The sequence below is a fragment of the Aphis gossypii genome, unplaced genomic scaffold (genome assembly GCF_020184175.1).
Source record: "Aphis gossypii isolate Hap1 unplaced genomic scaffold, ASM2018417v2 Contig00201, whole genome shotgun sequence".
In the NCBI taxonomy this organism is placed as follows: domain Eukaryota; kingdom Metazoa; phylum Arthropoda; class Insecta; order Hemiptera; family Aphididae; genus Aphis; species Aphis gossypii.
This window is the reverse complement of record NW_026083025.1, coordinates 324029-340312: the sequence shown is the minus strand read 5'-3', so window position 1 is coordinate 340312 and position 16284 is coordinate 324029. Positions and strand designations below refer to the sequence as shown.

At 27.8% G+C, this 16284-nt stretch overlaps 1 protein-coding gene across 5 annotated transcripts; it reads right to left on the bottom strand.

The window, feature by feature from the left end:
- Positions 1 to 1628: 1628 nt before the first annotated feature.
- LOC114126486 (uncharacterized) lies at positions 1629 to 3909 on the bottom strand. Of its 5 annotated transcripts, XM_050208502.1 has the most exons (5): positions 3584 to 3907; positions 3444 to 3497; positions 3230 to 3340; positions 1997 to 2052; positions 1629 to 1924 (listed from the first exon to the last, which is right to left on the bottom strand). In XM_050208502.1, exons 1-5 carry the CDS (start codon positions 3634 to 3636, stop codon positions 1881 to 1883), a joined length of 318 nt encoding a protein of 105 aa, XP_050064459.1. In that variant the 5' UTR covers positions 3637 to 3907; the 3' UTR covers positions 1629 to 1880. The 5 variants fall into 5 exon arrangements, 1 of the variants encoding a protein (XP_050064459.1); XR_007606482.1 differs by lacking the exon at positions 3230 to 3340 and having other exon boundaries at positions 3582 to 3909; XR_003592598.2 differs by having other exon boundaries at positions 1629 to 2052; positions 3431 to 3497; positions 3582 to 3898.
- Positions 3910 to 16284: the final 12375 nt, after the last annotated feature.

Here is a 16284-nt window from a genome sequence, read left to right as displayed (position 1 = left end):
TAAACAAAACAGAAGCATTTTTAAATGACAATCGATAAGAGCAATATCTTTGATTTTTTTTTATCTTAGTCACCTATTTCACAGACTGTAATTTAGTTAAATAAAATGATCACCTAAAGACAACAATTTAACCATATGATAATTGAAACATTCATCATATAATGTTGTCAAAGATAATATATCAAACACATTAAGAGTGTCTATCTTTTTTTTAACATACAGCATTAATGTATAATTTTATTTTATATTGGTACAATATAAATTCATAATATCCACTTATCCAGTAATAACTAATTGTATTTAAAAATTAACTGGCTTAATGTTAACTCTAAGCTGAACTAAGAAATGTTTATTTATAATATAAATACAGTATATATTAAGTATAATATATTCAATAGATATTTTGATAAACTAGCAAATAAATCTTATCTGCATTTAGTAATTTAACTGTCGACTTAATTATTGACAAACATTTTATATTTTTTATAGCAATAAAAATAATAATCTAAAGTATGTGTATATTATATACATTATATATATATTTACTTTTCCATTCAATAAAATTAGAAGCTTTTATAAAATAATATTAAATATAATAATAAAAAATATTATAAAATATCTTGAGGAGAGGATAATATATTTTTAAGTTTCTGATACTGAGAGAGACAATGGGAGAAAACTTTAAGAGAGCATTTTGGAAATAATAAAAATTATTTTCATAAAATATTATCTAAAAAAGAAGTAATAACTATTTGAAAATAAATAATACTCAAAACATAATTACTTAATTTGTATACAACATATTATAATAAAAGAAATATCATTATTTCTGAAATATTCCCCTTGTTATTTTTGGTTAAGTGTTTACATTTAAAATTTAACCTAAATATCACAATTTAAATGCTTAGTGATGTGATTTTGTTATACTAGTCAAATTGCAGCAACCCATCCAGGTAAACATCTCCTAATTAATTTAAATTTAATGGTAACAATATAAATATTACATATACACTACAAAAATTAAATTGGTTCTTGTGTATATGTTGTAAGATATATTGAAAATTAGTTTTTTTGTGAAAAGATTAGATTCTTCTTCACAATAGGGTAGCCCATTTGCAAATTACTTATTATTTTTCCAAACAGCTTGCTGTTTTTCAGGTTTATTGCCTACAGACTAACAGCAGTTAGGCGTTTTAAGAACTACAATAATTTTATCGTAATTATCATTATCATTATTTTATTTTAAGGGTTATCTATAATAACACAGTGCATTATAATATAATGTCACATATTATGTGACATGTAAACTGAATATTTTACATATTTTTATTTTTGTTAGTAATATAAAATAAAACTAGTAATACAATAATCAAAAACTGTACAATTAATAAATTAATAAGTTATAAATAATAAACTACTATAATATAATTATTCAGTTTACATATTACATATATTAATATACTGTGTTATTAACTTATTATAAATAAGCCTTAAAACAAAGCGATTAAAATGGTTATTACCATAAAATGATTGTAGTTCTTAAAAGGATTAACTGCTGTTAGTCTATATACAATGAGCCTGAAAATAGCAGGCTGTATGGTAAAATAATAAGTAGTTTGCAAACTAGCTACCCCATTATAAAGAGCCTAGTCTTTTCGCAAAAAAACTAATTTTCCGTATGGCCTACGATATATACATGTTAGCCGATCATTATTTCATAGAAATTGAGCCCCCTCCCCTGTAATTATTTATAGTGGAATTAAAGATTGTATAGTTTTATATAATCTAAACAAAAGAAAATAACTTAAAAATATTGAATGGAACAGTAAATATACCACCGGTGTTTATGGTATAAAACCTACCCATATTATTTTCTATGTTCACCACTTCCTGGAAATATTTGTATCTTCATCTGATATTTTTCCTGTAACATAAAATACAATTAAAATTTGATTGAAATAAAATAATACTCAATTTCTTTTTTTCTTTGCTCTACTCTTCTGATCCATATCACTGCCTGAAAGAATATGCATCTTCATCTTGATATTATTTCTGTAATATAATATATAATTGAAATTTTATTGAAACAAAATAATACTTTATCTATCATTTCTAACTACATGGGATTATCCACCATTGTTTTACGTCTTTATTATTCATATGAGCAATACCACCAAGATCACGGTAGCCATAAATTTAATCATTTTTATTAGGCCAAAATCTATCTCTAATAGATATAGCATTATAAATATTGTAGATTTACTATTAGTTTCAAGAATTAAAAATAACTCAACAATATAATTAGATATTAATCAGACAAGATTTATAGTTGAAATCGGGGGAATATGAAGATTATATAAAAGTACATTGAGTCTTGAGCAATTTTCTTTTTAAAGTTTTAATTTAATATATTTTAAAATATTGAAATTATTAAATCAAATAAGTGTGAAGACAAGATTTGTTACAAAGGTCATTTATTTTATACTTAAAAATATACTCGAAAACCTATTCCTAGAAATTTTCCATGTTTATATTATATTGATTATAAATTATAATATTATTATTTTGGTTTTTTTTGGGGGGGGGGGGATTTGGAGATTTCTATAATATCAATGTATTTTGTTTTAAATTATTTATAATATTTACTAATTACTATTAATTACAAATTGTTTTTATTATATTTTAATAACATAGGCGTGCGCAGACATTTTTCACTGGGTGTGCAGAATTGTTTTAGAAGGGTTATTTGAACCACTACAATTTAGTTGGATAAATAATGTCTCTATTATAATAACTAGTCTGTAATAAATTCAATTTTTTTAGATACTGTTTTATTAATAATGAAAATAAAGAATATTAGATTTAAATTTAATATTATTATTGGCTAATGTATAAAATAAAAACAGTTATTAATTTACATATTATATTACTTACTAATCTACTCTCAATAATCAGTTTTAAATAATTAAACAATTTTTCATTGAATATTAAAAGTGGATACAAATTTTTACAAGGTGTGCAGCTACACACTCCATGCGCACTCCTATGAACAATAAAATATTTGTTATGGAATAAAATATTGAAAAATTAAGTAGATTAAAAACAATTTTTTCTTGAACTTCAACAATTTGTTACAGAATTTATATTTCATCTATATTTGACATTAAATGATCTCAGAATTCAAAGATAGTTGGCACAATATATTTTTTTAAGATTAATTCCCACTTACAGCTGTTTTATTGTAGTCATTATTAGTAAAATATAATATGTATAAAAATGAACTACAATTAGGTTTGAAATTTGTCCCCTGATAGCATATATCCACGTTTTGAGCGGCAACCTTGGACAATAAAAATAAAAAGTAGAATGTTTATGTAAATTTTACTTAAATTAACAGAATAGCAAATGAAATTCCAAAATAATTACTCACTATTAATACTAACTTGTAAAATATTAATTCATTTTGTACATCATTTGTACTGGAGCAATTATAATCACTGCAAAAATTAACCATTGTTTATTTTCCGTAAAAATATAGTTACCTAAAAAATACTTAAAGAAGTTGCTAATATAACTATTACACATTTTTAGAAGAGTAGAGGACCGACAGTCATAGACCGCAATAACTATCCACATCCCATTATTCGCATTGTGCTGGTGATCGTTGAAATGAGTGAATACGAATAATACGATACGGCGACACGGCGTATTATCTATAAAGACCGAGATAGGAATACATAAAATATTCACTATCTCTTTCTAACACACTCGTTCGATTCTGTTTACATTAATCATACGGACGGCGAGCGTTTCAGTTATCATGGTGTTAAACGGAGACATCACACTATCAAGTATGGGCAAATACAACTATAGAGTAAGTGCACGAGTGTGAAGTTAGGGGACCATAGCTAGAGGACTATCTTTCCGGACGCCTAGTGATAAGAAACCTTGTACGCCTGGTTGCAGTTTATTATTTTTATGGCACCATACACTTAAATTACATTATAGCACAAGATAGCGCCATGTAATTCACCCAGTGAATACTGATTTTAGTATTATAATATAATGTACTGTGTATAATATTATAAGTACCTAGATGCATACGATCTTTCAGTACTGGCGGGCGCGCGGTTATTAATTTGACAATGTTCCGGAAGGTGGCGACGCATCAAACCAATATATTCGGAAAGCCAGGAAAATTTTCTATCGAACGTTTATAATTACATTTTGTACAAAGCTTTCGGGGACATAGTAATGTGCGACCGACCAGCCCAGGGGACCATGTTTTTGTACTGCCGCGTGCAGGTACCCATGCGCCGTTTTTAATTTTTTTGACAATGTTCCGGAAGGTGGCGACTCATCAAACAAATATATTCGGAAAGCCAGGAAAATTTCCTATCGAACGTTTATAATTTCATTTTGTACAAAGCTTTCGGAGACATAGTAATATGCGACCGACCAGCCCAGGGGACCAAGAGTGTACGGCCGCGGTACGACGATCTATTCGCCGTTTTTGATTTTTCCGACCGTTTTCCGGTCGGTGGCGCACTCTTAAACCTACATATTACGAAAGCCCGGAAAATTTTGAATACGATGAAAATTAATCTAGAGTGCACAGCTCTTTTGGGGACATAGTAATAACCGGCATTAGGTGAAAAAGTACCAAATAAGACATTTTATGAGGGCTTATTACCTGCAGAAGTAATTCATACACAGTCACCTATATCTCACGACATTCATCAAGATCCAAATAAAAAAAGTTCAACAGAAAGTATGCAGATTGAAAAAGAACACAATCCCAATTTAGAAAAACACGATTGTTTATCCATATTAGATGATGTTACTCAGAAATTGTCTAATAATATAATAAAGTATGGTGAATCAACTTATGAGAATTTGTTAAATTTTTGTAAATTTACTGCATAACATTAAAAATTGTGTAACTAATGCAAAATCACATTAATAAAAGTATATTATGTATAAATATTTTTATATTATTATGAACATATTATTATTATTATTAACTTATAACTAATTCCACAAACCTATACTAAAGTATTACTACCATAGGTGTTTAGTTTCCTTTTGAGTTGGTTCTCATATTTAATTTTTATATTAGGTACCTATATAAATTAACAAATATAAGTAAAAATATTAAATATATTTATTATTATTAATCATTATATTTCCAACTAACTTTGTTTATCATTATGTTAATAAAATTAATTAATGTAATACTACACTAGTAAAAGTATATTGAACTTATAAGTTAATTTACTTTAATTAAACTATAATACATCAATACAATATATCATAATTTGAATTTGAAATGTATACAATCATTACATCATTAATGTACATCATTCAAAATAATATAAAGTTAATATACATAAAAAAAAAAAAAAAAATTATTATTACATTTATGTACTGTTTTCCTAGTTCAATATATATTCAATATATTTTATATTTTTTAAATAAATAATCAAACATAATATATCAAGTATAATTTATTAAATAGTAAATAATATATAGTAGTATAAACTATATATAGTAATAAATCATTATTTAAATTTGAATTCGGCGCTAAATATTTCAGACTAATGAGAATGCCGTATTTCCCTATGGGTTTTATTTGATGTGCGGAATGTTAATATGCGTCCCGGGGGAGAGGGGACCGTCTATCTAAAACTGTGGTACTACGATACTTTATTTTACTGATCTTTTATTTTATGAGCCACCATAATTTGGTGGCTTCCAAAAATTGTCCAATGGCGAATTGGAAAGAGAGTAAGATTGATTGTAATATACTTACTCTCATATAATGACCACTTACTAAATCGTGGTTTGTTATATTGTCATGTGTTCTATTCTCTATGTAGACTAGTCTTATTTTTACTTTTATTTTCGTGAGTTTGGATTGTAAATATTATTGTTTTATGATGTCAAAATGTTTTATACATGTCTTGCTATTATATTCTAAAATTTATCACTCCGATTTGAAAAAGTATGCCATAGTAGAATAACTCAGAACCTTCATCTTATATTAGGTTACCCATCTGAGCCATCTCGTGTATTTATTTATCATTATATGGTTAGTCAAAGATAATCGGTAGATAGCGTCTAGTTGTTCAAAAATAAATTATCTGATATTAATTTAATACGGATTAAACACAGATGGGTGTGACCATCATAATATCGCTGTTCGTCAAAAACGTATACTTATGTTTTTACCAGGGTGTATCAACACACCATGGTTTTACCCGTCCTTCGTAAATAGATAGGTACCTACTTATAGTATGGTCAGTGTGGCTTGACTCATTTATTCGTACTCGTGAATACGACACGTACGACATAGACTAAATGCAGTCTGAGTAGAACTCATTGGCAATATTTCTGAGGGTAGACGGTACGTTTTTCTATTATTCCCAATATAACGGTTATAATATCGTTTTAAAATAGCGAAGATCTAAATACGACACGGTGTAGTGTGAACCTGGCTTTACTTTATATGTACTACATAATATAATCATAATGAGGGAAATAAGTGGGCTGCTTATTGTTCTGTAGGGCTGGTGAAAAATGTATGCGGCACCCGATTCAAAATCCTGTGCACGCCTATGACGGTCCGCGATAGATTGATAATAATTTATAATTTATAAATATCTTGCGTATATTGTTAATATATGACTACACTACGTTGGTATATTATGCTTTTGTAATTATTATAATTAATAAAATATATAAGTAATAAGCAGTGGCGTCATTTCAGTTTTCGGTAGAAGGGGCAAATTAAAAGTTAAAAAATTACTGACTCTATGGTGATGGGTGGATAGAGGTGAGGGAGTGGTTAATTGATAAACATTAAATGTATGCCATTTGTGCTAAAATTTGTGTCAAAAATCTAAAAAAAAAACATTAAAATAGATTATATTTTAAGAGTCAACCAAATATTACAAACTTGAGATATAATTAGATAACAATGATAACAATTATATAATATACTCTAATTGACTGTTTCATCTAAGCAATTTTTCTTTATAAATTGTAATTTATACGTTTACTGATATACTGATGTCTGATATATAGACTGATGTCTGATATTGCAGATTAATTATTAGCCCTGGGCCAAAAAAACTTGAAATACATCTCTGGATTAGCAAGGCTGGGCAAGTTAACTATTTTTTTTAACTCGTTAAGTTAATATAGAAAAAAGTAAGTTAAGTTTAAAGTTAAAAGTTACTAGTTAGTTAGATATTTGTATATTATTATATTATACTTTAATCAATGATAAAATCCAATAAAATAATAAAATAATTGTTATGTATTTGGTGACGTAAATGATCCACAACTATACTAAATATTATTTATTAGAATATAATTACTTAAAATAATAAAATAATCAATTAATAGTAAGAATACAATATTTAATCAAACCATTATTGTATTTTACCATTTTAGTAGACAGTAGTTACCTCATACCTAGTCCTAGTAACTAGTGAGGTGTATTTGCCATTTGGTATATCATATGAATAGTTTTGAAATTTTGCAGAAAGGTTGGTTGTGGGTTCCTTATTAACCATTTTATCACAAAAATACCTCTACATAAAAATGTTGCTGACAAAATTTACAATAAATATGTATATTGTATATTTATATATCTTTGTAGCTTAAATAGGTAAACGGTGAAATCCACCCGCGCGTTGTAATATTTGATGTGGATTATATATCCAACGCAACCCCATGTAAGATATCCTATGTAATTCCTATCCCAACGATAAATTATATAATAATACAGTAAAACTTCCGTTAACGGTCACCTCTGTAGGACGGTCACCTCTATGTAACGGTCAATTTATTTGGTCCCATCGTGTGTTATAGGAAAAATACATTAATACTTCTAAATAGCGAGCACTCTAATTAACGGTCAACATTTAAAAGTACATATATCAAATGGAAAATTATTATTTCGAAGTTATTTTTGACAGTTTATCTTAACGAGCTTAATTTATGATGTCGATAAGGCGATAACACTTGTCCGTGACTGTGTATTTTGTCATTTGTGTTCAGTGTATGTTTAAAACGTTTCGAAGTACGTACCTATAATTTCAATGGCGTCCAAACGAAAACATCTAACTTTAACAGAAAAAATCAAATTATTAGATTTTTAACAAAAAGAAAATGTGAGTGCACGTATTCTTGCAGATAAATTTGGAATAGGAAGAACTCAAGCCACCGACTTAATAAAAAACAGAGAAACGATTTTAAAATTATGGAAATTCCACGGTAATGATCAAATGAAAACTACAAAACGTCGTAAAACGGAATCAGGCAATATCAACGAAGTTGTATACGAATGGTTTTGTGCAGCTCGTGCTAAAAATATTCCAATTAGTGGACCAATACTTAAAGAAAAGGCTTTACAAGTAAGTAAAGAATTTGAATGTGAAAATTTTAAAGCGTCAAATGGTTGGCTTGATAAATTTAAATCACGCTACAATATTTCTTTTAAAGTGGTTTGCGGTGAGAGTAAATCGGTTGATACGGAAACAGTGGACGAATGGCGTATAAAAGTCAAACAATTAATTTCTTCTTATGAGCCACGAAATATTTACAATGCAGATGAAACAGGTTTATTTTATAAAATTCTTCCTAATAAAACATTAAGTTTTAAAAATGAAATTTGTACTTCTGGGAAAAAGTCTAAAGAGAGATTGACGGTCATGTTATGCGTTAATTTAATAGGTGAATTTGAAAAGCCACTAATCATAGGTAAATCTAAGAAACCTCGTTGCTTTAAGAATGTGGACATAAAACGCTTAGACCTACACTGGGAGGCAAATAAAAAAGCATGGATGACACGATGTATAATGACTGAGTGGTTAATGTGGTTTGATGAAAAAATGAAAAAACAAAAGCGTAAAATTATTTTGTTTTTAGATAATGCAACATCACATCCTGATTTAAAACTACAAAACATAAACTTAGTATTTTTACCACCAAATACGACGTCACACTGTCAGCCTCTAGATCAAGGTATAATCCAAAATTTTAAAGTTATTTACCGACAAATGATACTTAGGCGAATATTATCACAGATAGACGTAGTAAAAGATGCTGATGACCTTGCAAAAAGCATTACTGTATTAGACGCTTTGATGTGGATTAAACAGTCTGTAAAGCAAATAACTGGTAGTTGTGTTACTAAATGTTTTAAAAAATCAGGTTTTATTTTGGAAAATTTGCCTGTAGATTTAGATAACACAGATCTTGAAAAAGAAATAATTGTTGGTGAACAATTAGTTAATATGCTGCCAACTCATATGCAAGGTAAAGAGTTTTTTTTGGTCGACAAAAATCTAAGAACTGAAGAAGATAGTACTGATATCAAGTCATTCATAATAACAGATAATGACGAAGAGGAAACACATGAAGAAACTGAAGAAACTGAAAAAACTGAAGAACCCGAGTACACTGTATCAAACTATTCTGAGGTTTTAACTCAAATAAAACAATTATCAGCTTTCACTCTTCAAAAAGGTGACGTAGATGGTTATGACATGTTAAAAACCACAGAAATTTATTTTGAAAAAAAGTGTATAAATAATCAAATGAATCTAAAACAAACTAATATAACTCAATTTTTTTAATTTTAATATGTATGTACCTATTTATAAAAGCTTATGAGATTTTTTTTTAAATTTTAAACTGTACCTACCTACCTACATTATTTCGTAAATCATAAATACAATTTTTAATACCCATATTCATATGCGTTATTTTAATATTGGTGTTTTATTTTTAAAATTTGTATAACCTCTATATAGCGGTCACCTGGAAGGTCTTGAACTTCTGTTAACGGTCACCTCTGTAGGACGGGCACCTCTAAATAGCGGTCATTATTTTCAATCGATTTATTCTATTTACTAGACATCTATATGAATACCAATTTTTATTAAGTATCCGATTACCGACCAATTTAATAAAGTTGTTATATTTTCCGTTATTACTAATGACAATTACATTACTGCCATGTTTGTTTGTTTATAAATTTCATTTGTATTGGCGTTGTTACGTTTTTTAGTTTACAATTTAGTCAGACACGTAGCTATACTAGCTACGCCGCACAGTGCAGTACCTATAATTTAAACTATTAACGCGCGCAACTTCAAATATCACAACGCGTGGATGGATTTAACATTTCACCTATTTAAGCTACAAAAATATATAAATATACATATTTGTTGTAAATTATGTCAGCAATATTTTTATGTAGAGGTATTTTTGTGATAAAATTAATATTTTTAAAAATAATTTAAAATACTGAAAAATTGCACATAAAATCCAAGATGGCGGACACTTCCGGACTTCGGAGCGATTGCGACTTTTTTTTGGTTAATCAGGAACCCACAACCAAATTTTCTGCAAAGTTTCAAAACTTTCCGATTTAATTCCTAAAACACCCTTTTGAAGCTTAAACGTTAAACGACTGGACTACTAAATGGCTAAATAATTGTTATATTTTTCTTTTATTAATTACAAGGTTACCCCTATAACATTTCCGTTTATAATATAGTATATAGTTATATAATATTTTCTGTGAATACGCAATATTTTGTCATGATAATTATTAATTAATATATTTAAAATTTCAGATTTTTTTTTTATAAAATTATTTGTACAAAAAATTGAATTGAATTTAAATCTGTGGTTTAAGAAAAAATTAACTTACCGTGCCAATAAAATTAATTAACTCGTTAGTTACTGAATAACTTGGGAAAAAATGTAACTCGTTAAGTTAGAAGTTACTTCTAAAAAAAAAGTAACTCGTTAATTAACTTAGTTAAAAGTAACTTAACTTTTTAACTTAAATTAACTTATTAACTCGTTAATGCCCAGCCTTGTGGATTAGGTGCCTATAGTTTTACAATTTGATTACATATTGAATATTAGTTTGGGACGTTTGGGTACATACTTAATATTATAATGATTAAAGAACATTTATTGAAGAAACAATCTGAAACTGGTCAACTTGACTATGAATTATTTATTATTTCAAAATTACCGATATTTCTTTAAGAAAGACCGAACTGAATTAAACTATAATACTATATCAATGGCATTAATTCAATGCATTTATTAGAAACTCTTTTTATTCATTATTATAATTTTCCAAGTCAATCCCTGTACGGCAGTACACAATAATATTATTTATGAGTTTATGACTATGGCCTGTGCCGCTGGTGTTTGGAAGAACTATTCAATGTGGTTAATGATAAACGCAAGACAATAATAGATATTCATTATTTTTTTGATGTTTTCTATTTATAATACGATCACTACGATCATAAACCAAACATAGCATAATAATACAAGTATAGACAACCAATAAATACTAAATGTATAAATAAATAAACCAAATTAAATGTACAACCATATTTTTTTTTTAATCTATATATTATTAGGTGTATAATTTTATTTCATTGCAAGTGCAATTTGAGTTGAAATGGCCCTCATGTTGTCGGTTTTAAATTTCCGATTTATTATTTAGTTCCGTTGACGTTTGGGTAGATATCTTAAAAAAATGTTGTGTACGCAATCGTAATTAAAATATTTCCAACACTATATGTCGTGTGTATGTTATAACTATCTTTAATTATTTATTAAATTAGTTAAAATTGAACATGTATGTAAATTGAATTACATATGCACGTAAAATTAATTATGTTAAGCCCCCCCAAAAAAATGATAACATGATACCACGCGTGTTATAATACTAGCAAAACTCTTCGATATTAATAAAAAAAAAATACCTAATAATAATATAGTAGTAATAATATTAATATCATTAATTATTAATAATAATAATAATTTATTCTAAGCAATTATGAGATCATATCGCACGTAAAAAGTCTTACTAGAAAGAATAATTATATAATAGTATAATATAACCAGTGTTCAGACTTATCTAGATATTTATCCAGATAGTTTTTTGCTCATATTTTATCTTATCTAGATAAAAAGTTATAAGGTATCTAAACGTTTATCTTAGATAAATAGTTTACTAATCTAAATAAATTCATCTAGATACTTTTAGATTCTGAACGGAGTGATGATGAATTATTGTTTTTACAATGATGTGTACTAATCGAAATAAATACTTGAAATTTTCACCAAATGTTTATATTAGCGTTCTCCATACACAGATAAATTTTCAAAGAATTTTGACTTTTTTTGAACTTTATAGCAGTGGCGTAGCTAGACAATTTTTCATGGGTAGGCCCGATATTTTGATGGAATAAGGATTATCAATGAGTATTTTTATTACCTAAATAAAAAACATGAAATAAAACATTCATTTTTGAAGAAAAGTGGGTAGCCCGGGCCTACCTGCTGGCTACGCCACTGTATAGACAACAGAAATTTTCAATTTTTCTGAAAAATTTTTTTGAAGTGTCGATAAAATTTTTTTTGTCATAATAATAATATTAAAATATAATATATTCTAGACTGACAAATCATCTCCCTTCAGAATCGTTTTTCGTATACAATGATTTTACCTATCATTGCATTCAAATTTAACCTACCCTAGTCCAAAGTCCACCCCGCCCCCTAATGTACAGCAGAGCGGTATCCACTAACCGACTTTTTTTTATTGATGAAAATCGTAAAAATTGGCAAAAACGATTTTTAAAATTTTTTTTTAATGTATTATTTATAAATAATCTTATTTATAATAATATGTACAACTAACGTAAAATAACGACCGTGTTTACTCATTTCCCATTGTCGCATGTCGTAGCCTGTAGAAATTAAAATGTACAATTCGTCTATTTTAGGAATAGATGCTTGCCGTTGTCTGATTATTATCGACGGTTGTCTATTATGGACTATTTATATTTTATACAATTAAAATATGAAGTATATAGTTACAACTTAAATAAAAAAATCGGTCGCCGAAGCCCACAAAACACACTGACAATGTTACAGCCTATGACTTATCAGCGACGACAAACACAATATACACAATATACCAATATAAGTAGTCAATACGCATTCGAATTATTTTAGATTTTATTTATAGTTTGGTTTGTTGAGTGTGTTGTCTGTGTGTGAGAGTAATCTGTTTCCGATAATCAATAGTCATTTATTCATTTTTCTGTCTTCACTATCTTCAGTCATCAGTGTATCACGTTATCGATTTCGGCATTTGTTAATAAGTCAGAAAAATAAAAATTTCAAAACGCTACCATTAAAACATATATTATGTATTATTATTAGATTATACAATATATACTTTTCAAAATTTTTAATTTTATAATCTGTTGGCTATGTCAATTATAAAAAAATGTTGTTATTATTATTTTTATTTATTAATTATTATATAAGTACCTATTGCCCAATTAAAATATACTTAAATCTAAAAAAAAAGTCGGCAAATGGGTACCGCTCTGCTGTACATTAGGGGGTGGGGTGGACCTCGGACTAGGTTAAGTTGAATTTGAATGCAATGATTGGTAAAATCAGGGCCTGATTAAGGAGTTGGTCACCAGTAGTATAGGGTTAGCAAAAATTCTACATTCGTAAAAAAAAAAAATGTTGTGACGCCCCCAATTTAACGTTGACCAATTGGCGCCCTAGGCTGTAGCCTACGAAGCCTATTGGTTAATCAGGCCCTGGGTAAAATCATTGTATACGAAAAACGATTCTGGACGGAGATGATTTGTCAGTCTAGGATAGGTAAATTATATTTAAATATTGCCATACATTCTAATTTGAAACAAATATTTTATTTTTCAATTAGGACGCATTTGCAAAAGGCATGGTTAATCAATTTTGACTTTAACTTTAGATATAAATACAAACAATTTTATGAATTTTGAACTACAAAATAATTTGCAAATATTCATGATTTTGACGAATTTTTGTCAAAATTTGAACTTCAAATGCTAATAAAAAAAATTGTGCCTATGTATTCTTATAATTTTTTAATAACTATAAGAATAACATATGAGGAACTTTGTATACAATTTTCAAGTATTTTGATTGGGTCAAAAATGTGATTTACTTGTTCTGTATAATATGTTGATCCATTAACATATAATAATATTTTTTACACACTAAAAAATAACAAAAAAAAACTATATTGTTAAGTCAGATTATGGTACACCTATTTTAAAATTATTAAAAAAAATTATCTTTTTTTTATCTCTTTATCTAGAATCTAGATGAATATGAGTTTAGTCATCTTTCATCTCTATTTAAATACTTTTGAGTTGCATCATCTTTATCTTTATCTAGATAAAAAAATACTTATTTAATCCGAACACTGTATATAACCTATTATAAGGCCATGATATAATTATTAATTTACAAGTAATAAGCGACGGCCGGAAATCGGTAAAATAATTTAAAAACAGCTAGCAAATTAAATTAAACCACGTTTATACGGGTCATGAACGCGGGAATTTGTCAAAATTGAGTGCGAATGTTCGCCGCTAGGATACGTCATACTCGTCTGAGGCAAAGCGCTAAAAATGTATTTTGCCGCGTAGCCGTTGAAAATGTTGAAATAGAGCCGATAGCCGCCACCCGGTGATGACAGCAGGGTTCGTAACTTTAGGGAAATTTCCCTAGGTTTAGGGAATTCAGATCTTGTTAGGGAAATGGGGAATATTTGTATATAAACTCTAAATTCTGGGGACTTTTTGAGATTTGTTATTTTGTTAGTAAAATTATGGAAAAAAAAATCGTTATTCTAAGATATGACATATTATGTATCAGACGTATGATATCACAAAATATTATCATTAAATCGCCACAATCTTGTTGATTGATATGAATCTAAATATAACCTACCTAATCATAGGTAATATAATGTATATAATGCTTTATTAGTTTTTGTATGATCTATAGTTGTCTTTTGTCTAGTCTCTACAGTCATTATAATACATCGTGATTTTAAGTTTTTTGTTTAGTTGGTTTAGTTGACAGTAAGTTGTTGATAGTTAATTCTTGTTAGTTAATTTTAAATTTTGTACTTGAAATCTTTATAATGTCGGACTCAGAGGTCGGTTATCCTCATACGCCACCTAAAAAGTTAAGTTATCTTACAAACAAAAATATTCCGTTGCATGGGAATCAGTTGATGCATTTAAAGGATGGCTCTCATCAAGTAAAAAAGGTAATATTTAAATAAAATATTTTAGTTATTAATATAATGTATATATTGATATTAATATTATAATTTTTAATTTATTTTTAGGGAATATGTTTTTCTATTGCAAAGCATGCCTAGTAGATGGAGTAGCTGGGAAATCTGAAATCGAAAAGCATGCTAATGGTATAAAGCATAAGAAAAATGTGGGAAACTCTAAAAACCAAAATATTTGCCAAATGTTCACAGAGAACAACAAATTGGACAATGAAGTATGTTTGAAAATGTATTTTATAGTTCATATAGGTACTCTTTTCAAAATAAGAATACATTATTTTTATTTTATTTTTATTTTATTCTTCAAGAAGATAATGTACCCCACTGAACATGTTTGTGTGTGGGCCCATGAGTTCACAATTTGAAATATAAATACATTAATTAGTTCTTATAAATTAAATACTTACAATTATTACTTTGAATAATCTTATTCTGAATAGAGTATAGTTTTTAATAAATGTTAGGTACTGATAATTAAAATATTAAATTGAATACATTTATTATTTTGAGTATTTGGAATAATATGAGTTTTATAACCTGTATGGGTGGTACCTACCTATTTTATTATTATTTATATTTTATTATTATAGGTAAAGTATGCTGAACTGCACTTGGCATTGTTTATAGCTGAACACAATTTACCCTACTCAATTATGAATCACCTACCTAAGCTGATCAAAAAAATTTGTCCTGATTCAAAAATTGCACAACAGTTAAAATGCGGGGACAATAAATGCAAATCCATCATCTCAAACGTATTAGCATCCGTAAGTCACAATAACCTTATGAATGATCTCAAAACCCATAAATTTTCAATCATTTTGGATGAATGAAAGCACCGATAGATCGGCAATTAAACACTTGGCTCTTGTAATCCGTATAGTCAAAGAACCATTTAACATAATGGATAGATTTGTAACTTTGATTGAAGTGAATAGTGCAACATCACAAGCTTTATACGATCATGTAATACAGTTTTTTAATTCCAATAATATACCATACCAAAATAATATGATAGGATATGCAAGTGACGGGGCGAACAATATGATGGGATCACACAATTCATTGGCAAC